The sequence below is a fragment of the Grampus griseus genome (genome assembly GCF_964374135.1).
Source record: "Grampus griseus genome assembly, chromosome: 5".
Classification (NCBI taxonomy): Eukaryota; Metazoa; Chordata; class Mammalia; order Artiodactyla; family Delphinidae; genus Grampus; species Grampus griseus.
Window position 1 is genome coordinate 36,597,477 of NC_138998.1, and position 23,289 is coordinate 36,620,765.

At 37.4% G+C, this 23,289-nt stretch overlaps 1 protein-coding gene across 1 annotated transcript in view; it reads left to right on the top strand.

Moving 5' to 3' along the window:
* The window catches only part of LEKR1 (leucine, glutamate and lysine rich 1), a gene marked incomplete at its 3' end in the record, with an annotated part of 265,325 nt that overhangs the window by 172,353 nt on the left and 69,683 nt on the right, over window positions 1-23,289 (top strand). The window contains exon 6 of the mRNA XM_082654392.1: window positions 8,946-9,027. Within this exon, the coding sequence (XP_082510518.1) occupies window positions 8,946-9,027 (82 nt within the window). The remainder of the gene's footprint in view (window positions 1-8,945; window positions 9,028-23,289) is intronic.

The following is a 23,289-nucleotide window of genomic DNA, read 5'->3' on the forward strand; positions in this document are numbered from 1 at the left end:
ATTTTGGAGATTAATCCTTTGTGTGTTGCTTCATTTGCAAATATTTTCTCCCATTCTGAGGGTTGTCTTTTGGTCTTGTTTATGGTTTCCTTTGCTGTGCAAAAGCTGTGAAGTTTCATTAGGTCCCATTTGTTTATTTTTGTTTTTATTTCCATTTCTCTAGGAGGTGGGTCAAAAAGGATCTTGCTGTGATTTATGTCATAGAGTGTTCTGCCTATGTTTTCCTCTAAGAGTTTAATAGTTTCTGGCCTAACATTTAGGTCTTTAATCCATTTTGACCTTATTTTTGTGTATGGTGTTAGGGAGTGATCTAATCTTATAGTTTTCAATGTACCTGTCCAGTTTTCCCAGCACCATTTATTGAAGAGGCTGTCCTTTCTCCACTGTACATTCCTGCCTCCTTTATCAAAGATAAGGTGACCATATGTGCATGGGTTTATCTCTGGGCTTTCTATCCTGTTCCATTGATCTATCATTCTGTTTTTGTGCCAGTACCATACTGTCTTGATTACTGTAGCTTTGTAGTATAGTCTGAAGTCAGGGAGCCTGATTCCTCCAGCTCCATTTTTCGTTCTCAAGATTGATTTGGCTATTCGGGGTCTTTTGTGTTTCTATACAAATTTTGTTCCAGTTCTGTGAAAAATGACAGTGGTAGTTTGATAGGGATTGCATTGAATCTATAGATTGCTTTGGGTAGTAGAGTCATTTTCACAATGTTGATTCTTCCAATCCAAGAACACGGTATATCTCTCCATCTATTTGTATCATCTTTAATTTCTTTCATCAGTGTCTTATAATTTTCTGCATACAGGTCTTTTGTCTCCTTAGGTAGGTTTATTCCTAGATATTTTATTCTTTTTGTTGCATTGGTAAATGGGAGTGTTTTCCTGATATCACTTTCAGATTTTTCATCATTAGTGTATAGGAATGCCAGAGATTTCTGTGCATGAATTTTGTATCCTCCTACTTTACCAAATTCATTGATTAACTCTAGTAGTTTTCTGGTAGCATCTTTAGGATTCTCTATGTATAGTATTATGTCATCTGCAAACAGTGAGTTTTACTTCTTCTTTTCTGATTTGGATTCCTTTTATTTCCTTTTCTTCTCTGATTGCTGTGGCTAAAACTTCCAAAACTATGTTGAATAAGAGTGGTGAGAGTAGGCAATCTTGTCTTTTTCCTAATCTTAGTGGAAATGCTTTCAGTTTTTCACCATTGAGGATGATGTTGGCTGTGGGTTTGTCATATGACCTTTATTATGTTCAGGAAAGTTCCCTCTATGCCTACTTTCTGGAGGGTTTTTATCATAAATGGGTGTTGAATTTTTTCGAAAGCTTTCTCTGCATCTATTGAGATGACCATATGGTTTCTCTCCTTCAATTTGTTAATGTGGTGTATCACATTGATTGATTTGCGTATATGGAAGAATCTTTGCATTCCTGGAATAAACCCCACTTGATCATGGTGTATGATCCTTTTAATGTGCTGTTGGATTCTGTTTGCTAGTATTTTGTTGAGGATTTTTGCATCTATGTTCATCAGTGATATTGGCCTGTAGTTTCTTTCTTTGTGACATCCTTGTCTGGTTTTGGTATCAAGGTGATGGTGGCCTCGTAGAAGGAGTTTGGGAGTGTTCCTCCCTCTGCTATATTTTGGAAGAGTTTGAGAAGGATAGGTGTTAGCTCTTCTCTAAATGTTTGATAGAATTCGCCTGTGAAGCCATCTGGTCCTGGGCTTTTCTTTGTTGGAAGATTTTTAATCACAGTTTCAATTTCAGTGCTTGTGATTGGTCTGTTCATATTTTCTATTTCTTCCTGATTCAATCTTGGCAGGTTGTGCGTTTCTAAGAACGTGTCCATTTCTTCCAGGTTGTCCATTTTTTTGGCATAAGGTTGCTTGTAGTAATCTCTCATGATCTTTTGTATTTCTCCAGTGTCAGTTGTTACTTCTCTTTTATCATTTCTAATTCTGCTGATTTGAATCTTCTCCCTTTTTTCCTTGATGAGTCTGGCTAATGGTTTATCAATTTTGTGTATCTTCTCAAAGAAACAGCTTTTAGTTTTATTGATATTTGCTATCGTTTCCTTCATTTCTTTCTCATTTATTTCTGATCTGATCTTTGTGATTTCTTTCCTTCTGCTAACTTTGGGTTTTTTTTGTTCTTCTTTCTCTAATTGCTTTAGGTGCAAGGTTAGGTTTTTTATTCGAGATGTTTCCTGTTTCTTAAGGTAGGATTGTATTGCTATAAACTTCCCTCTTAGAACTGCTTTGCTGCATCCCATAGGTTTTGGGTTGTCGTGTCTCCATTGTCATTTGTTTCTAGGTATTTTTTGATTTCCTCTTTGATTTCTTCAGTGATCACTTCGTTATTAAGTAGTGTATTGTTTAGCCTCCATGTGTTTGTATTTTTTACAGATCTTTTCCTGTTATTGATATCTAGTTGCATAGCGTTGTGGTTGGTAAAGATACTTGATACAATTTCAATTTTCTTAAATTTACCAAGGCTTGATTTGTGACCCAAGATATGATCTATCCTGGAGAATGTTCCATGAGCACTTGAGAAAAACGTGTATTCTGTTGTTTTTGGATGGAATGTCCTATAAATATCAATTAAGTCCATGTTGTTTAATGTATCATTTAAAGCTTGTGTTTCCTTATTTATTTTCATTTTGGATGATCTGTCCATTGGTGAAAGTGGGGTGTTAAAGTCCCCTACTATGAAAGTGTTACTGTCGATTTCCCCTTTTATGGCTGTTAGTATTTGCCTTATGCATTGAGGTGCTCCTATGTTGGGTGCATAAATATTTACAATTGTTATATCTTCTTCTTGGATCGATCCCTTGATCATTATGTAGTGTCCTTCTTTGTCTCTTCTAATAGTCTTTATTTTAAAGTCTATTTTGTCTGATACGAGAATTGCTACTCCAGCTTTCTTTTGGTTTCCATTTGCATGGAATATCTTTTTCCATCCCCTCACTTTCAATCTGTATGTGTCCCTAGGTCTGAAGTGGGTCTCTTGTAGACAGCATATATATGGGTCTTGTTTTTGTATCCATTCAGCCAGTCTGTGTCTTTTGGTGGGAGCATTTAGTCCATTTACATTTAAGGTAATTATCGATATGTATGTTCCCATTCCCATTTTCTTAATTGTTTTGGGTTCGTTATTGTAGGTCTTTTCCTTCTCTTGTGTTTCTTGCCTAGAGAAGTTCCTTTAGCAGTTGTTGTAAAGCTGGTTTGGTGGTGCTGAACTCTCTCAGCTTTTGCTTGTCTGTAAAGGTTTTAATTTCTCCATCAAATCTGAATGAGATCCTTGCTGGGTAGAGTAATCTTGGTTGTAGGTTTTTCTCCTTCATCGCTTTAAATATGTCCTGCCAGTCCCTTTTGGCTTGCAGAGTTTCTGCTGAAAGATCAGCTGTTAACCTTATGGGTATTCCCTTGTGTGTTATTTGTTGTTTTTCCCTTGCTGCTTTTAATATGTTGTCTTTGTATTTAATTTTTGACAGTTTGATTAATATGTGTCTTGGCATATTTCTGTTTGGATTTATCCTGTATGGGACTCTCTGTGCTTCCTGGACTTAACTATTTCCTTTCCCATATTAGGGAAGTTTTCAACTATAATCTCTTCAAATATTTTCTCAGTCCCTTTCTTTTTCTCTTCTTCTTCTGGATCTTGTCTTTCTGGTGGGCAGGTCCACGTCTGGTGGTGTGTTTTGGGGTGTCTGTGGACTTGTTATGATTTTAGGCAGCCTCTCTGCTAATGGGTGGGGTTGTGTTCCTGTGTTGCTAGTTGTTTGGCATAGGGTGTCCAGCACTGTAGCTTGCTGGTCGTTGAGTGAAGCTTGGTGTTGGTGTTGAGATGGAGATTTCTGGGAGATTTTCACCATTTCATATTATGTGGAGCTGGGAGGTCTCTTGTGGACCAGTGTCCTGAAGTTGGCTCTCCCACCTCAGAGGCTCAGCACTGACTCCTGGCTGCAGCACCAAGAGCCTTTCATCCACACGGCTCAGAATAAAAGGGAGAAAAAGTAGAAAGAAAGAAAGAGGATAAAAGAAAATAAAATAAGGTAAGGTAAAATAAAATAAAGTTATTCAAATAAAATAATTATTAAGAAAAAAAAATTTTTAAGTAAAAAAAAAAAACAATGGACGGATTGAATCCTAGGACAAATGGTGAAAGCAAAGCTATACAGACAAAATCTCACACAGAAGCATACACATACACACTCACAAAAAGAGGAAAAGGGGAGAAAATAATAAATCTTGCTCTCAAAGTCCAGCTCCTCAATTTGGGATGATTCGTTGTCTATTCATGTATTCCACAGATGCAGGTACATCAAGTTGATTGTGGAGCTTTAATCCGCTGCTTCTGAGGCTGCTGAGAGAGATTTCCCTTTCTCTTCTTTGTTCTCACAGCTCCCAGGGGCTCAGCTTTGGATTTGGCCCCGCCTCTGCGTGTAGGTCGCCTGAGGGTGTCTGTTCTTCGCTCAGACAGGCGGGATTAAAGGAGCCGCTGATTCGGGGGCTCTGGCTCACTCAGGCCGGGGGGAGGGAGGGGTACGTAGTGTGGGGTGAGCCTGCGGCGGCAGAGGCTGGCTTGACGTTGCACCAGCCTGAGGCGCATCGTATGTTCTCCTGGGCAAGTTGTCCCTGGATCCCGGGACCCTGGCAGTGGCGGGCTGCACAGGCTCCCCGGAAGGGAGGTGTGGAGAGTGACCTGTGCTCGCACACAGGCTTCTTGGTGTTGGCAGCAGCAGCCTTAGCATCTCATGCCCATCTCTGGGGTCCACGCTGTTAGCCGCGGCTCGCGCCTGTCTCTGGAGCTCCTTTAAGCAGTGCTCTTAATTCTCTCTCCTCTCCTACCAGGAAACAAAGAGGGAAGAAAAAGTCTCTTGCTTCTTTGGCAGGTCCAGATTTTTTCCCGGACTCCCTCCAGGCTAGCCATGGTGCACTAACCCCTTCAGGCTGTGTTTGTATATCTGTTTTTCGTGATAGTTGTGACTATGAATTAAATGAAATAGGAGAAAGCACCCTGCACAGTGCCTGGAATAAGTATACAATCAACAAACATCAACTTCCTTCCCTCATTTTTCAGAGGATAGGCAGAAATGTTTTAGCTGTGCCTGTGAATAGAACCCTCTGGAAGCCCACATGTACTTAATAACAAAGCAACACATTATGCAACATTCATTAGAGATTGCCTTGTTTCAACTGGTTACCCTCAAAACTAAATTTTCTATGTGTACGTTATTTTATCTTTTCTCTCATATAATGATATCACTTGATAAGTGGAAAAAATGTACCATACAAATATTATCTACGAAGTTAAGTCCATATTGAATTATTTATTTATTTAAAGAGCCATTCTTTCAAATAGATCCCCTTACCCGAGTTTAAAATCTTGTCAGTTTGACTGCTGGCTAATGCATTTATTCACTGTAAGATACTAGGCAAGAGAATCAAAGAAAATCTCATTTCTCATCATCTGAAAAATGGGGCTGTTTGCACTTATGTAGCAATTTGAGGGATAACATTAATATATGTGAACATGCTGAATAAACATAAAAATTTATACCAATATCTAGTAAATTCTAATTAAAACATTTGTTTAGAGTGAATTTATTTTCTGATTTAAGGAACTGCCTCATTTTCATGAAACAAAGTTAAGAAGGCAGACTGTAGATATGTATAGAAATTTTATATATTTGTATGGCTGCATAAAGTTTTTAAAGTTTAACTCCCAAATTCATTCTATGAAGCCACCATTATCCTGATAACAAAACAAGAAAAATATATCACAAAGAAAGAAAATTATAGACCAATATCACTGATATTTGGTAAGGTTGCAGGATACAAAATTAATGCACAGAAATCTCTGGCATTCCTGTACACCAACAACAAAAAATCAGAAAGAGAAATTAAGGAAACACTCCCATTTACCATTGCAACAAAAAGAAGAAAGTACCTAGGAATAAACCTAGCTAAGGAGACAAAAGACCTGTACTCAGAAAATTATAAGACACTGATGAAAGAAATCAAAGATGACATAAACAGATGGAGAAATATACCATGTCCTTGGACTGGAAGAATCAATATTGTGAAAATGACTATAGTACCCAAAGCAAGCTACAGATTAGTGCAATCCCTATCAAACTACCAATGGCTTTCTTCACAGAATTAGAACAAAAAATCTTACAATTCATATGGAAACAAAAGACCCTGAATAACCAAAGCAATCTTGAGAAAGAAAAACGGAGTTGGAGGAATCAGGCTCCCCGACTTCAAACTGTACCACAAAGCTACAGTAATCAAGAGAGTATGGTACTGGCACAAAAACAAAAATATAAATCAATGGTACAAGATAGAGTGCCCAGAGATAAACGCATGCACATATGATCACCTAATTTATGATAAAGGAGGCAAGAACATACAATGGAGAAAAGACAACCTCTTCAATAAGTGGTGCTGGGAAAACCGGACAGCTACATGTAAAAGAATGAAATTAGAACACTACCTAACACCATACCCAAAAATAAGCTCCAAATGGATTAAAGACTTAAATGTAAGACAATACACTATAAAACTCTTAGAGGAAAACGTAGGAAAAACACTCTTTGACATAAACCACAGCAAGATCTTTTTTGACCCACCTCCTAGAGTAATGGATATAAAAACAAAAATAATCAAATGGGAACTAATTAAACTTAAAAGCTTTTGCACAGCAACAGAAACCATAAACAATACAAAAAGACAACCCTCAGAATGGGAGAAAATATTTGCAGATGAAACAACAGACAAAGGATTAATCTCCAAAATATACAAATAGCTCATGGAGTTCAATATCAAAAAAACAAACAATCCAGTTAAAAAATGGGTGGAAGACTTAAATACACATTTCACCAATGAAGACATACAGATGGCCAAGAGGCACATGAAAAGATGCTCAACACTAATTATTAGAGAAATGCAAATGAAAACTACAATGAGGTATCACCTCATACCAGTCAGAATGGCCATTATCAAAAAATCTAGAAACAATAAATGCTGGAAAGGGTATGGTGAAAAGGGAACCCTCCTGCACTGTTGGTGGGAATGTAAATTGATACAGGCACTGTGAAGAACAGTATGGAGGTTCCTTAAAAAACTAAATATAGAACTGCCATATGACCCAGCAATCCCACTACTGGGCATATACCCTGAGAAAACCATAATTCAAAAAGAGACATGTGGGCTTCCCTGGTGGTGCAGTGGTTGAGAGTCCGCCTGCTGATGCAGGGGACACAGGTTCGTGCCCCGGTCCGGGAAGATCCCACATGCCATGGAGCAGCTAGGCCCATGAGCCGTGGCAGCGGAGCCTGCGCGTCTGGAGCCTGTGCTCCACAACGGGAGAGGCCACAACAGTGAGAGGCCTGCGTACCGCCAAAAAAAAAAAAAAAAAAAAGAGAGAGACCTGTACCACAATGTTCATTGCAGCACTATTTACAATAGCCAGGATATGGAAGCAACCTAAATGTCCATCGATAGATGAATGGATAAAGAAGATGTGGCACATATATACAATGGAATATTACTCAGCCATAAAAAGAAATGAAATTGAGTTATTTGTAGTGAGGTGGGTGGACCTAGAGTGTGTCATACAGAGTGAAGTAAGTCAGAAAGAGAAAAACAAATACCATATGCTAATGCATATATATGGAATCTAAAAATAAAAGGGTGGTATTGATGAACCTAGTTGCAGGGCAGGAATAAAGAGGTAGACATAGAAAATGGACTTGAGGACATGGGGTGGGAGAGCGAAGCTGGGGCGAAGTGAGAGTAGCATCGACATGTATACACTACCAAATGTAAAATAATTGGCTGGTTGCAAGCAGCAGCATAGCACAGGGAGATCGGCTCAGTGCTTTGTGATGACCTAGAGGGGTGGGATAGGGAGGATGGGAGGGAGGGTCAAGAAGGAGGGGATATGGGGACATGTATATGCATATGGCTGATTCACTTTGTTGTGCAACATCAACTAACACAGTATTTATTGTGAAGCAATTATACTCCAATAAAGATCTATCAAAATTTTTTAAACGATTTTAAAGTTTACTATTAAAAATATGTTATTAAAACACCTGAACAGATGTAACATGGAAATTTTATAAATTTCAATGTTTAAAATTATTTTCTTCATAGAAGTCAGTTAATCCACCTGTGTAAATTTGTTTTCCACCTTTTCCCAAAAAGAGTACCAACAAGGACTGTTATTGGGGCTGGGGTTCAGATCTTAGTCCACACACACAGGCTAATGGTGGGTCTCAGATCATTCAAGCCATATGTTCTTTCTGCTTTAGTTTCAGTTCTGCATCCACACATGTGAGACATGGCTGCCTGAATAATATTTCTCAAACACTACTTGAATTCCTCAGTTCAAGACTCTGTGGAAGCCAATTGCCTGCTTGTATTTTCTTGGCTTGAAAGTCATTAAAATGCCTATTAGACACTACCCAGAGTTAACAGATTCTTTACTGGAAGCCTTGCACGTGGTTTATCTATTTCAGTTCTACTGGGAGGCCTTAGCAATACTTCTAAGTTCCAGGCCACAAGAGCTAGCTCAGAAAGTCAAGTGTTTCAGAAGTGAGCCATATGACCAAAAATTCATATGTGTGCCAGTGACATAAATTTCCTTTGAAAACATCAGTAAAATTTAGCCTATTAGCTGTTTGAAAATTAGCATGACGTTGGGGGCAGAAAGAGGCCAATAAATTGAGTCTGTCAAAACCTATTAATTCTGCGGGATTTCAGAGTAGGGATGAGCTACATATGGTCATTCAAGCAAAGTGGAATAAACAGCTGCATTATTCTTCAGGAGGTGAGTGGCAATGCTAAAAGAATGTGGTTTACTCTATGAAAATATCTGGACACTTAAAATGTACTAATCAGAAGAACACATTATGTCATTCCAGATTTACAGTGTGAGATTGAAGCACGTGGGCTAAAACTTCAGAAGGCAGTGACTGAGATGGACAACTACAAAGAAAAGCTCATGTAAGATAGTAAACATTAAACAGCCTGTAAGAATTTAGAAAGACCCCCATGTATTCTCTGTGACTCTGGGCAGTAATTTGGATGTGTTGGTATGGTCTACTGCAATTTTTCTCAGCTACTTTTCTGGCCTATATTGAAGGACCTGTAAATATTTTTAAATATATTAAATGTTTCTTTATCTCAGTAAGAAACTTACCTATCCAGGTATTAAAGCTTTCCCTGATCATTCAAATATAGTAACTTAATATTCTCTGAACTTTTTGTCTTATTATCTCTTTATTATCTGTCTGGAAGAAACAACATTGAAAATGTTTCATAAGATTATTGGGATTGACATATATACACTAATATGTATAAAATAGATAACTAATAAGAACCTGCTGTATAATAAATAAATAAATAATCAATTTTAGGTTCAAAAAGACAGTTGAGTAACTTTGAAATTCTGGACTGCTTATGCCTTATATAAGTGAGAAAGAAAATATTAGAAAACAAATGATAAGAAAATGCCCCTGTAAAATATCCAGAGTACTATTTCTTTTATTTATTTATTTATTTTTCATCTTGTTTATGGTTTCCTTTGCTGTGCAAAAGCTTTTAGGTTTCATTAGGTCCCATTTGTTTATTTTTATTTCCATTACTCTAGGAGGTGGATCGTAAAAGATCTTGCTGTGATTTATGTCATAGAGTATTCTGCCTATGTTTTCCTCTAAGAGTTTTATAGTGTCTGGTCTTACATTTAGGTCTCTAATCCATTTTGAGTTTATTTTTGTGTATGGTGTTACGGAGTGTTCTACTTTCATTCTCTCACATGTAGCTGTCCAGTTTTCCCAGCACCACTTATTGAAGAGACTGTCTTTTCTCCATAGTATATCCTTGCATCCTTTGTCATAGATTAGTTGACCACAGGTGCGTGGGTTTACCTCTGGGCTTTCTATCTTGTTCCATTGATCTACGTTTCTGTTTTTGTGCCAGTACCATATTGTCTTGATTACTGTAGCTTTATAGTATAGTCTGAAGTCAGGGAGTCTGATTCCTCCAACTCCGTTTTATTCCCTCAAGACTGCTTAGGCTATTTGGGGTCTTTTGTGTCTCCATACAAATTTTAAGATTTTTTGTTCTAGTTCTGTAAAAAATACCATTGGTTATTTGATAGGGATTGCATTGAATCTGTAGATTGCTTTGGGTAGTATAGTCATTTTCACAATATTGGTTCTTCCAATCCAAGAACATGGTATATCTCTCCATCTGTTTGTATCATCTTTAATTTCTTTCATCAGTGTCTTATAGTTTTCTGCATACAGGTCTTTTGTCTCCCTGGGTAGGTTTATTCCTAGGTATTTTATTCTTTTCGTTGCAGTGGTAAATGGGAGTGTTTCCTTAATTTCTCTTTCAGATTTTTCATCATTAGTGTATAGGAATGCCAGAGATTTCTGAGCATTAATTTTGAATCCTGCAACTTTACCACATTCATTGATTAGCTCTAGTAGTTTTCTGGTGCCATCTTTAGGATTCTCTATGTATAGTATTATGTCATCTGCAAACAGTGACAGTTTTACTTCTTCTTTTCCAATTTGTATTCCTTTTATTTCTTTTTCTTCTCTGATTGCCATGGCTAGGACTTCCAAAACTATGTTGAATAATAGTGGTGAGAGTGGACTTCCTTGTCTTGTTCCTGATCTTAGAGGAAATGCTTTCAGTTTTTCACCAAGGAGAATTATGTTTGCTGTGGGTTTGTCGTATATGGCCTTTATTATGTTGAAGTAGGTTCCCTCTATGCCCACTTTCTGGAGAGTTTTTATCATAAATGGGTGTTTAACTATGTCAAAAGCTTTTTATGCATCTATTGAGATGATCATATGGTTTTTATTCTTCGATTTGTTAATATGGTGTATCACATTGATTCATATGCGTATATTGAAGAATCCTTGCATCCCTGGGATAAATCCTACTTGATCATGGTGTATAATCCTTTTAATGTGTTGTTGCATTCGGTTTGCTAGTATTTTGTTGAGGATTTTTGCATCTATATTGATCAGTGATATTGGTCTGTAATTTTATTTTTTTGTAGTATCTTTGTCTGGTTTTGGTATCAGGGTGATGGTGACCTCATAGAATGAGTTTGAGAGTGTTCCTTCCTCCACAATTTTTTGGAAGAGTTTGAGAAGGATGGGTATTAGCTCTTCTCTAAATGTTTTATAGAATTCACCTGTGGAGCCATCTGGTCCTGGACTTTTGTTTGTTCGAAGATTTTTAATCAGTTTCAATTTCATTCCTTGTGATTGGTCTGTTCATATTTTCTATTTCTTCCTGGTTCAATCATGGAAGGTTATACCTTCCTAAGAATTTGTCCATTTCTTCCAGGTTTTCCATTTTATTGGCATAGAGTTGTTTGTAGTAGTCTCTTAGGATGCTTTGTATTTCTGCGGTGTCTGTTGTAACTTCTCCTTTTTCATTTCTAATTTTATTGGTTTGAGTCTTCTCCCTCTTTTTCTTGATGAGTCTGGCTAATGGTTTATCAATTTTGTGTATCTTCTCAAAGAACCAGCTTTTAGTTTTATTGATCTTTGCTATTGTTTTCTTTGTTTCTATTTCATTTATTTCTGCTCTGATCTTTATGATTTCTCTCCTTGTGCTAACTTTGGATTTTGTTCTTCTTTCTCTAGTTCCTTTAGGTGTAAGGTTGGATTGTTTATTTGAGATTTTTCTTGTTTCTTGAGTTAGGCTTGTATAGCTGTTAGAACTGCTTTTGCTGCATCAGATAGGTTTTGGATCATCGTGTTTTCATTGTCATTTTTCTCTAGGTATTTTTTGATTTCCTCTTTGATTTCTTCAGTGATCTCTTGATTAATTAGTAAAGTATTGTTTAGCCTCCATGTGTTTGTGTTTTTTATGGTTCTTCCCCTATAATTCATTTCTAATCTCATAGCGTTGTGGTCAGAAAAGATGCTTGATATGATTTCAATTTTCTTAAATTTACTAAGCGTTGATTTGTGACCCAAGATGTTATCTATCCTGGAGAATGTTCTGTGCCCACTTGAGAAGAAAGTGTAATCTGCTGTTTTTGGATGGAATGTCCTATAAATATCATTTAAATGTATCTGGTCTATTGTGTCATTTAAAGCTTCTGTTTCCTTATTTATTTTCATTTTGGATGATCTGTCCATTGGTGTAAGTGAGGTGTGAACGTCCCCCATTATTATTGTGTTACTGTCAATTCCCTCTTTTATAGCTGTTAGCAGTTGCCTTATGTATTGAGGTGCTCCTATGTTGGGTGCATATATATTTATAATTGTTATATCTTCTTCTTGGATTGATCCCTTGATCATTATGTAGTGTCCTTCCTTGTCTCTTGTAACGTTCTTTATTTTAAAGTCTGTTTTATCTGATATGAGTATTGCTACTCCAGCTTTCTTTTGATTTCCATTTGCATGGAATATCTTTTTCTATCCCCTCATTTTCAGTCTGTATGTGTCCCTAGGTCTGAAGTGGGTCTCTTGTAGACAGCATATATATGGGTCTTGTTTTTGTATCCATTCAGCAAGCCTGTGTCTTTTGGTTGGTGCATTTAATCCATTCACGTTTAAGGTAATTATCGATATGTATGTTCCTATGACCATTTTCTTAATTGTTTTGCGTTTGTTTTTGTAGGTCCTTTTCTTCTCTTGTGTTTCCCACGTAGAGAAGTTCCTTTAGCATTTGTTGTAGAGCTGGTTTGGTGATGCTGAATTCTCTTAGCTTTTGCTTGTCTGTAAAGCTTTTGATTTCTCCATCGAATCTGAGTGAGATCCTTGCTGGGTAGAGTAATCTTGGTTGTAGGTTCTTCCCTTTCATCACTTTAAGTGTATCATGCCACTCCCTCTGGCTTGTGGCGTTTCTGCTGAGAAGTCAGCTGTTAACCTTATGGGAGTTCCCTTGTATGTTATGTGTCATTTTTCCCTTGCTGCTTTCAATAATTTTTCTTTGTCCTTAGTTTTTGCCAATTTGATTACTATGTGTCTCAGCGTGTTTCTCCTTGGGTTTATCCTGTGTGGGACTCTCTGCGCTCCCTAGAGTTGGGTGGCTATTTCCTTTCCCATGTTAGGGAAGTTTTCGACTATAATCTCTTCAAATATTTTCTCTTTTACTCTCTCTCTTCTCCTTCTGGGACCCCTATAATGCGAATGTTGTTGCCTTTAATGTTGTCCCAGAAGTCTCTTAGGCTGTCTTCATTTCCTTTCATTCTTTATTCTGTTCTGCAGCAGTGAATTCCACCATTTTGTCTTCCAGATCACTTATCCGTTCTTCTGCCTCAGTTATTCTGCTATTGATTCCTTCTAGTGTAGTTTGCATTTTAGTTATTGTATTGTTGATCTCTGTTTGTTCTTTAATTCTTCTAGGTCTTTGTTAAACATTTCTTGCATCTTCTCGATCTTTGCCTCCATTCTTTTTCTGAGGTCCTGGATCATCTTCACTATCATTATTGTGAATTATTTTTCTGGAAGGTTGCCTGTCTCCCTTCATTTAGTTGTTTTTCTGGGGTTTTATCTTGTTCCTTCATCTGGTACATAGCCCTCTGCCTTTTCATCTCGTCTGTCTTGCTGTGAATGTGGTTTTTGTTCCACAGGCTGCAGGATTGTAGTTCTTCTTGCTTTTGCTGTCTGCCCTCTCTATTTCTTTTAGAAATGATTTTATTTCAGAAATTTCAAAAATGATAGTATAAATATAGTACATCTATAATTATAACACTAAAATAGAATTTATATAATCTTTGAAAAGTAAATAAATTCTTTTACTTTGTGGTATGTAATCTGGTAGCTTTGGTTTTCAGTTCCTATGTTTTAGAAGGATGAACCTCATAAGAAATATAAATACTGAAAATTCTTAGCAACTAAATGTTGTGTTGACCATGGACTATTCCTAATAACAATGTGTTCAGCAAAATTCTTAACAACACAAGGAAGAACAAATTCCAAAAATACTCTATCAAATTAATGTATAATTTGATTATTTGTAGCAAAATAATTTATTTTCAAAATCCAAGAAAAACCAAATATTCATGCTTTATAACACTGTGGTCAATAGTTCAGTAAATAATAGTTCAACTGTCTGTATATGATAGTTGGGGTTGAAGGAATAAGTGGGCAAGAGGTCCTAGCATGACTCACTGCACCCAGCAAGAACTTTCTGATGAGAAGATACATGAAAAAAAGAAGCAAGATGGGAATTGCCAGAAAATTGTTAATCCCCACCCTCTAGTTACATCAGGGAGGGCTTTGGCCTCATGAATGTCTCATGCGGGAGGGCCTGCCTCATCAGACCACAGCCCATTTAATATTAATACATGCTTTGTGATATTTTTGTTAATTTTAATATAATTTATAATATGAGTGCTAAGAAATAAGAGTCAGAGTAGATTGGAGTTGGAGGGAGAAAATACCACTCAGTAAAGTCCATCAAATCAACTACCTGGAGGAAATCACTGTAGAATTGTAGAAATACTGATGCTGTTGTTTCAGTTTATAATAAAACTGGTGCTTCCTACCTGTGTGAGAACTTTTTAAAATTAGAAAATGGGCAGAGCATCCACTTTTAGAAAACTTGATGAAAGATAGAGCCAGTTAAATGGTCTCACCTGATGGAGCCCTTTCTCTGTGCTGCCTGTACCTAGCTCTTCCATCTCTACTCCGTCTACCCTCCTTCACTACTAGGATGAAGTTGAAGTTGAGTAGGGCAGGCATGTAGGATCAGAGCCTGGGACTGCTCAGGGTACTCAGAGCTCAGGAAGTCCCCAGTAGTATGTAAGTACTATTTTATTTATAGATTAAAACCAAATTTTCAACTTGGCCATTGTTTTATGGTAAATTCAGTTTGAAGTCAAAATAATTCACTCAAAATTTTTGACATGCCATTTCTTAATAAATTGAAGATTTGCTCTATATACCCAAACCTGTTTGAACTTCCAGAAATTGGAAGGTGGTGTGAAATCAGATTTTTAAAAAATTTTAATCCTCACTCTTTGTGGGGGCTGGGGTGAGGAATGGTTTCACCCATCCAGCTTAAGATAATTGTTTTGTTTAAAGATTTTTAAATGTTTGGATATACGTTTTGTGGGTTTTTACTTACGGGGAAAAGGCAGTTTTTAAATGGATGAACTTCGGGTTCTTTTTTTCCTAAGATTTATAAGAAAATATTTTCCAAGGTTTATAAGAACTTGTTGTATATTTGAAAATAGAGATTTTATCACTTAGGATTCTTTGAGCTATAAGTAACAGAGGTAGAGTGGTTTCAGGTTTAGTCAATCCAGTGACTCAACAATATCACCAAGGATCTTGATGATCTTTCTGTCTCTATTCTGCTGCCCTCAGCACTGGCTTCACCCCAAGGCTAAGTCCCCTATGATCATGACATGGCTGCAATTCCAGGTACCACATCCAAATGTAACCACCCCAGTGGCAGGAAGGGCCTGTTTTTCTGGTGTCTCCTTAGAAGTGAGATAAAAATTTCTCAGAAGCCACCAAACAGCCCTCTCCTTACATCTCTTGGCTAGAACACTTTACATACCCTCTCCTGAATGAATCACTGGCAAGGGGAACAGGACTACCACAGTTAGCTCAGGTCAGGCAGGATTTACCCTGAGAACAGATGATAATGGGGCTTTGATGGCCAGGAAGACAGCTATAGTACATGTCCAGAAGGTAACTAGTAATGTTTACTAGAGGTAGAGTGTTAGTGATGCTCTGAAAATTGATGACATTTTCTACAAATTTATTTGTGTCATAATATCTAGATTAATTTAGGGAAAACCTTCCTGAAGTAATGAAAAATATGGATGCTGTGAAATGCAACTTTATTACTTTTAAATATTTATGTAGAGAGAGGGAGAGAGAACTAGGAAATAACACTTTTATTTTATATATATGTATATAGGATAAGATAAGTAAATAAGACTAATAAGAAAGGCTGCTATAGAGGGTGAGAAGTTTTTAGGAATTCCTGAAAGAGAATACATAGGAAGGATAATAAAAAGGGTCAACTCTGCAGAGGAATAAACTAGAGGAAAACCAATTGTGTGGTGGGCATGTGACGGGCAGGACTTTACCTGGAATCAGTTAACACAAAGAGAAGGGAGTGGGATAAGGCAAATCATCAGAACAGTGGTTCTCAAACTCCAATCTGCAGAAGAATCCTGGATAGTTTACTGAAACTGTGTATTACAGTATGACCTCCCTCACAGACCCAATCCCAGGATCAGTTTCTGGGCTCCATTCCCACAGACATTCTGGCTTTAAGTTTGGGTTTGGGGTGTCCCTGAGCAATCTGCATTTGTAATGCACTCCCCCCACCACACACATACAATTCTGATTCAGGTGATCCAATGAAGCCCACTCTGAGGGATCATATTTGGAACATTTAAGCCACTGGCCCCTCACCAGCCCCACCCCACCCCTAATCAACAGGTCCCGTGTGAAGCAGCATTTGCAAGGGATCTGCACCCAGAATAAAGCAATGAGTGTGGGGACTGGAGCTGGGGAGCCTGCCAGCTACTGAACCCCAGAGGCCACGGTCCCCACATCCCAAGACAAGCCTCCAGTGCCCCCACCATACTCTGCCCCTTCATCACAACCTTCAGAAACAATCTAGGGCAACAATAAACAGCAACGCAGACAACAAACCAGAATCTTAGGCTTAGAATGAACACCTAACCAAAGATTACCAGGTATGTGAGAAAAACCTTCCCCCAGCCTTGTTCACATGCCTCTGAATTCACACAGAAAAGCTTTAACACCTAGAGAAATTGTTACATAGCAAACAAAAGATGTTAAGATAAATTTTTAAAGTTAGGATATACTTCAAAGTATGTCCAGGATTGTAACCATTAAAGAAGAACAGGCTGTTACCAAAAAAAAACTATTAGGAATTTTAGAGATTAAAAATATGGCTCCAGAAAAATGATTCCATTCATGTTTAAAAAGTATATGAATGTACATACAAATATATGTGGATTCAAATTCATTGAATAAATGATTGGTAGGATTACAACAGTTCCTTCTGGAAGTGAGAGCCGGGGTGTATAGAGACTCTTATTTTACTCTATATACTTATATATTGCTTAAATAGCTTACAGTGTGAATGTGTTCATTTTCACATATGTAATGAAAAGAACAAAATTCACTTTAAATGATTTATAATTTATCAGTTACTAGTGAATATGTCTAAAGTGGTGATATGAAATATACTTTCTAATTTGGGGAACTTTGTTACATGCTTACACTTTAATTTTATTAGCAGCCACCTCCTCCTCATTTAACTAATAATTGTAAGCAGTAATCAGCCATAACCAGCATAAATTTCTTGTTTATAAAGCTCTTGACCAAATAACAGCAACATTTTGCACAGTTGAGATGTTCTTGGAACATTATTATTGCCTTCTAAGATACAATGTTCTCCTGATTTTCCTCTTCTGTCATCATTCATGAGAATTTTTTGCCTAGAAAGCAGGTGGCCTGGTGGCAATCCAGTGTCAGAGTACAGATACACTTTCACATGATCCTAGATTTAACAGACTAGGTTTCCTTCATTGACTCATTCAATACAAAATGCTCATGGAGAGGCAGTTATGTGCCATGACTCTTTTGTGTACAAGCACTAGATACTGAAGTAACAAGATTGACAAGCTACAATAGGTAATTTCAGGTAACGTTAAGTGCTGCAAAAATATAAAACAGGCATAAAAGAATGTGAGTGTTGGGGAAGAGTGGTGTCCTTTTGATAGAGTGGCATCCCTGGGCAGATGACCTTTTTTTTTTTTTTTTTTCTGTACGCGGGCCTCTCACTGTTGTGGCCTCTCCCGTAGCGGAGCACAGGCTCTGGACACGCAGGCTCAGCGGCCATGGCTCACGGGCCCAGCCGCTCTGCGGCATGTGGAATCTTCCCGAACCGGGGCACGAACCCGTGTCCCCTGCATCGGCAGGTGGACTCTCAACCACTGCGCCACCAGGGAAGCCCCAGATGACCTTTGAGTTAAGATCTGAGTTACAGAAAGGAGCTAACAGTGCTAATAAGCTAACATCCGGAAGCAGAGAGATCAAGGACAAAAAATTCTTGGGAGTGAGTTTTACCAGTTAAAGAAACATGAAGGCCAGTTGTGGTAGATGGAATAACGGCTTCCAAAGATTTTCATGTCCTAATCCCTGAAATCTGTGAGTACATTATCCTATGTGGCAAAAGGGATTTTGCACATGTTTAAATTAGGGATATAGAGCTGGGGAGATTATGTTGGATTATTCAGGCAGGCTCAATGTTATAACTGCAAAGGTCCTTATAAGATGAAAGCAAGAGGGTCAAAGTCACAAAAGTGGATGTGAGGATGGAAGCAGAGGTTGGAGTAATGTGATTTGAAGATGGAAGAAGGGGCCACAAGCCAAGGAATGCATGTGGTCTCTAGAAGCTAGAAAAGGCAGGAAAACAGATTCTCCTCTAGAGCTTCCAGGGGGAACACAGCCCTCAAGACATCTTGATTTTAGGACTTCTTACTTAGAAATGTAAAGTAATAAATTTGTGTTGTTTTAAACCCCTACATTTGTGGTAATTTGTTACAGCAGCAATAAGAAATGAATATACCAGTGTGTCCAAAGCCCAGTGAGGATTTTGGATTTATGCAGAGGGCAGAGGGAAACTCTTGGAGGTTTGGCAATAGAGAGAACTGATTTGATTTGTTTTAAGAGGGTGGCATGGCTGCTGCATGGAGAATGGACTGAAGTGAGAGTGCAAGAGCGATCAGGGAGACTAGGTGGGAGGCCCAGCGTACATGCAAGTGAGAAGTGGCTGGTTTAGTGTAAGGCTATAGTGTGGAGATGGAGAGAAATATATGCCAGGGGTCGCTCTCACAGGATTTACTGATGGAGTAGATGTGGCCGGGGAGGAAGAGGACTGGAAAAGAAAGGAAATAATAAAGGATGGGGTTTGGGGCTTTTCAGCATCAGGTAGACAGTTGAGAGGCAGTAGAGTATAGTGACTAACAGCCTGGAAGCCAAATCCAGACGGCTGGGGCAGTACTACTTAGCATTACGTCACCTTGGGCGTGTTACTTACCTCTCTGTTTTCAGTTTCCTCAACTGTAACAAGGGCTGAGTAAGGGCTGGTTTTAACTTCGTGTGAGATATATAAGGTGTTACCTAATAGTATCATTATGAGTTGGTGCCATTTCATGAAGTGGGAAAATTTGTAAAAGAAATAGATAGGGGAGTGAGGGAAATACAAAACAATGCTTTTGATCTATTAGATTTGAGATGCCTTTTGGACAGCAAAGTAGAAATATCAAGGAGGCAGTTTAAGAATGGCTATTTCACATAAAGAAGTGGAATGTTATGACCCTTGCCTTTCAGATTAGAGGAAAATATCCAACTACTCTATCTTATTTCCTTTGCTTTGATTGGCAGGAGCAGCAGGGGCCTTTCTGAAGGCTTATGCAAAGCAGTTGAAGAGAAAGGATTAACACTATTTGCTGAGGGTAAAAGAAGGAATGCAGTGTTTAAAGAGATGTAGGCATTCTTTCTATTCCTTCCAATTCCTCCCATCCTAATGAAGGGGAAGATAACAGTTGGGCAGTGAAGGGCAGACCATAAAAAGAGTGGCTTAACTGGCGTGGGGGTGGGAGATGACCATAGTGAGGGGAGTTCTTGGGATGGTAGACTGCCCAGGGACCTTTTTTTCTTAAACTGCAGCCAAAATTTATTGGCCACATAGTAAAATAACCACTTAAAGGTGTTCTGCTGTCCCTGACTCTAGATTTGGAAAAGTGTGTATAAGAATCTGAACATAGAGTGAAAGTTGTGGCTGGGGCTGCTGAATCTCAAAGCATTTCTAAAAGGAACATTGTTGTTTGACTTAAAAGTAAAGGTATAAAACTTGGCAAATACAGGAATCCACAAAAAAAAACCATCATCTTTATATTTCGATATCCTTATAGTCCATTTTTCTAAGTAATGCAAATTTTAAACATATTTTCACTTAGTAATATATCCTGGATATTTTCCCATGTCATTACATGATATATTTATAGTTATCAAATAGCTATGTAGTATTCTAATCTGTGGATGAATCATAACTTATTTTCTAATCCCTTGTATTTTAAAATTTCCAAATTTTTCACTTTTATAAGCAAGATATTTTGAAATTCATAGAGATAAATCTTTCTATTCACATGCAGTTATTTCCTTAGGATAATTTTTGCTAGACTCAAACTTGCATATTTTTAAGACTATTAATTCATAATGACTCATTACCTTGCAATAAGATTTTATTGATTTATAATCTCAGCAGTGTTTGTAAATACCTATTTCTCCACTTCCTAGCTAATACTGGGTAGTATAACTAAGAAAAAAAAAAAATCCTAGTTTAATGAAAACTTGTACTCCTGCATCTTTGGCTCTTTGTATTCTTTCCTTTGTGACTCACCTTAGTACAACCTTTGCTCACTTTTTAATGGTATGTCACTCTTTTCCTTATTCTTTATTTTCTAATGTTTTACTTGGAAATAATTTCAAACTTACAAAAAGTTGTAAACATGATGATAGTACAAAGAGCACACAAATAGGCTTTACCCAGATTCATCTATTATTAATGTTTTAACCCATTTGTTTTTTCCCCTCACCCCTACCCCTGTCCCCTCAACCTTTTCTCTCTCTCTCTCTCTCTCCCTGAAACCCACACACAAATTTTCCTGCACCATTTGAGGATAAGTTACATACAACACGACCCTTTACTTCTAAATAGTTTAGCCTGCCTTTCCTCAGGACAGTGATACTTCATATAACCAGGAGGGTAATCAATGTTATAATTTTACATGCAATAATTACATTAATAATATTCTAATCTAGCATCCATATTCTAATTTTCTGAGTGGGCCTTTATAATATTTTCTCCTCTAGCACATAGTCCAGGTAGGGTCAGCCTACTTGGTATGTCTCTTTAGCCTCCTTAAATCTGGAATATTTCCAGTCCGTCTTTGTCTTTTTATGACATGGACATTTTTGAAGAACGCAGAACCCCTCATACTTTTTTAAATAAAATATTTTTCATTTTGTATTTTTCTGGTTTCCTCTTGATTGGATTAAGGATATGTACTCTCAGCCAGAAAACCATATAGGTGAGAACGAGCACTTCTCAGAGCACCACATCTAAAGGCACATGATCATCTGCCTCTCGTTGGTGATGTTAATTTTGATCACCTGGTCAAGGTATTGCTCAATTTTTCCACTGTATTAGTACTGAGGGGTTTTGTTCCCTTTCAACCAGTAAGCAGTCTATAAGAGACACTTTAGGTACATACACATGCTCTGCTTTTCATCAACACTTATCCCTAGATACAGCATCCATTAATGATTTTTGCCTCACCTAATCTTTATGACAGTCATTGCTAGATGATGATTTTTCCAACTCCAAGTCTCCCTGACCATTTATTAGTAAGCCCTCAGCATTCTACTTTAAATAGGAGCCTCCCTTCTTCCCATTATTTATTTACTTATTGGTATGGATTCATGAACTCCTGTTTTGTTCAATGGCTTATAATTCATTATTGTACTTAATTATTTTGGCACACAAATTGTTCTAAGCTTAGCCACTGGGGGCCACTTCCGGCTGGCTCTTATGGCGTTGGAACATGATCCCGTCCTCTTTCATAAGCACTTCCTTACTTTCGGTATAACAAACTGTTTCAGGTATAACTACTCTGCCCCAGCCTTGGAATCACCCATTTCTCTGAGTAGTCCTTGTTCCTTTGAATGTGAAGGGTATTAGAGACCAGTATCTAGGCTCTAAGTATGCTCACGTGCTGCTTGATTACGGTGATGGTTTCATGGGCTTGTACGTATGTCAAATCTGCCAAATTGTGGGCAGTTTATTGTATGTTAGTATAATACTTAAAACTATTTTACAAAAAGTGGATAATAAAGGAAACAACATGTTTTAAAAAACATTTTTTTCATAAAAGAAAAAGTAGAACTAAAGTATAGTGTTTAGGGATAAAACTTGGGCAATACAACTCCAAAGAAAATCAGTGATTACCATAAAATTCATGAGAATGATCAATTTAGGGAGGAGGGAGTTGGCTATTATTGGGCCCAGGACATGAAGCTTCTAGGCTAGCTGATTAGGTTTTATTTTTTTACATGGATAGTAGTTGCAAAAGTTTCTTCCTTGTAATAATTCATCATATAATTGTTTATGTAATTTTCTGTAGCTTACAATTTTATCATTGTAAGCTAGAAAAGAAAATAAATGAATAAAAATAAATGCTGTTCATATTCATGATATAAATAAATTATTGTTTATTAGAAATTAAAGTTATTTTGCAAGTAGGGCAAACCCATTAAGAATCTAACTTTTTTTTGTACATTTATAAACGTATTAAATTAGCTTTCAAAGCTATTTTAAGGTACATTCATATAATAAATTATTAATGAGAAGTCTATACAAACAAACTGGAATATTAATCTTTCTTAATATGTTAACTTTTTGAGTATTGTTACAAAACCGAATCATATAAGATCAAGACAAATGTCTATTTCAGTTTTAGAATTTCCATTTCGTTCTTTTTAATGGTTTCTACTTCTCTACTGAGGTTTTTTATCTTTTCACGAATTAAAGTAGATTTTCCTTTATGTCTTTGAGCGAGTTATAACTGTGCCTTCAGAAATCCTTGTCTGCTAATTTCAGTATCCGGGTCATCTCAGAGTCAGTCCCTATTAACTGTCTTTTCTCTTTAGAATAGGTCATGCTTTTCTGTGTCTTCCTATGTTGAGTAATTTTTTTATATTCTGGACATTGTGAATGTTATGTTATGGAAATTCTAGATTCTGTTATATTTCTCTAAATACTGTTGTTGTTGGTGGTAGGGGTGGTGTTACTTTAAGCAGATAATTAATTTGGTTGGCCTCAAAATGCAAACTCTATCTCTATGGCAACAGCTCAAATCTCAGTTCAGTTCTTTCATCTTTAACTAGGCTGCTTGGAGTCTGCCCAGGGCACCTGTAGTTCAGGGCTCAGCCAGACATATGGGCAGAGTTTATATGCAGTATTTGGGATTCCCTCCCACTGGCTCACTCCCATTTGGGGTTCACTTTTCACTTTCCTGCAGCTGTGGTTGTCCCCAAACACTGTCTTGTAGTTCTTCAAGCCAGAATGACTGTGAGTTTTCTACCAGTTTTCTATCAGAATTTTGGTTCTCCTGTATGGGGCAGACTGGGGCCTGCCCTCAGGTTTAAAATCATTTAAAAAAAA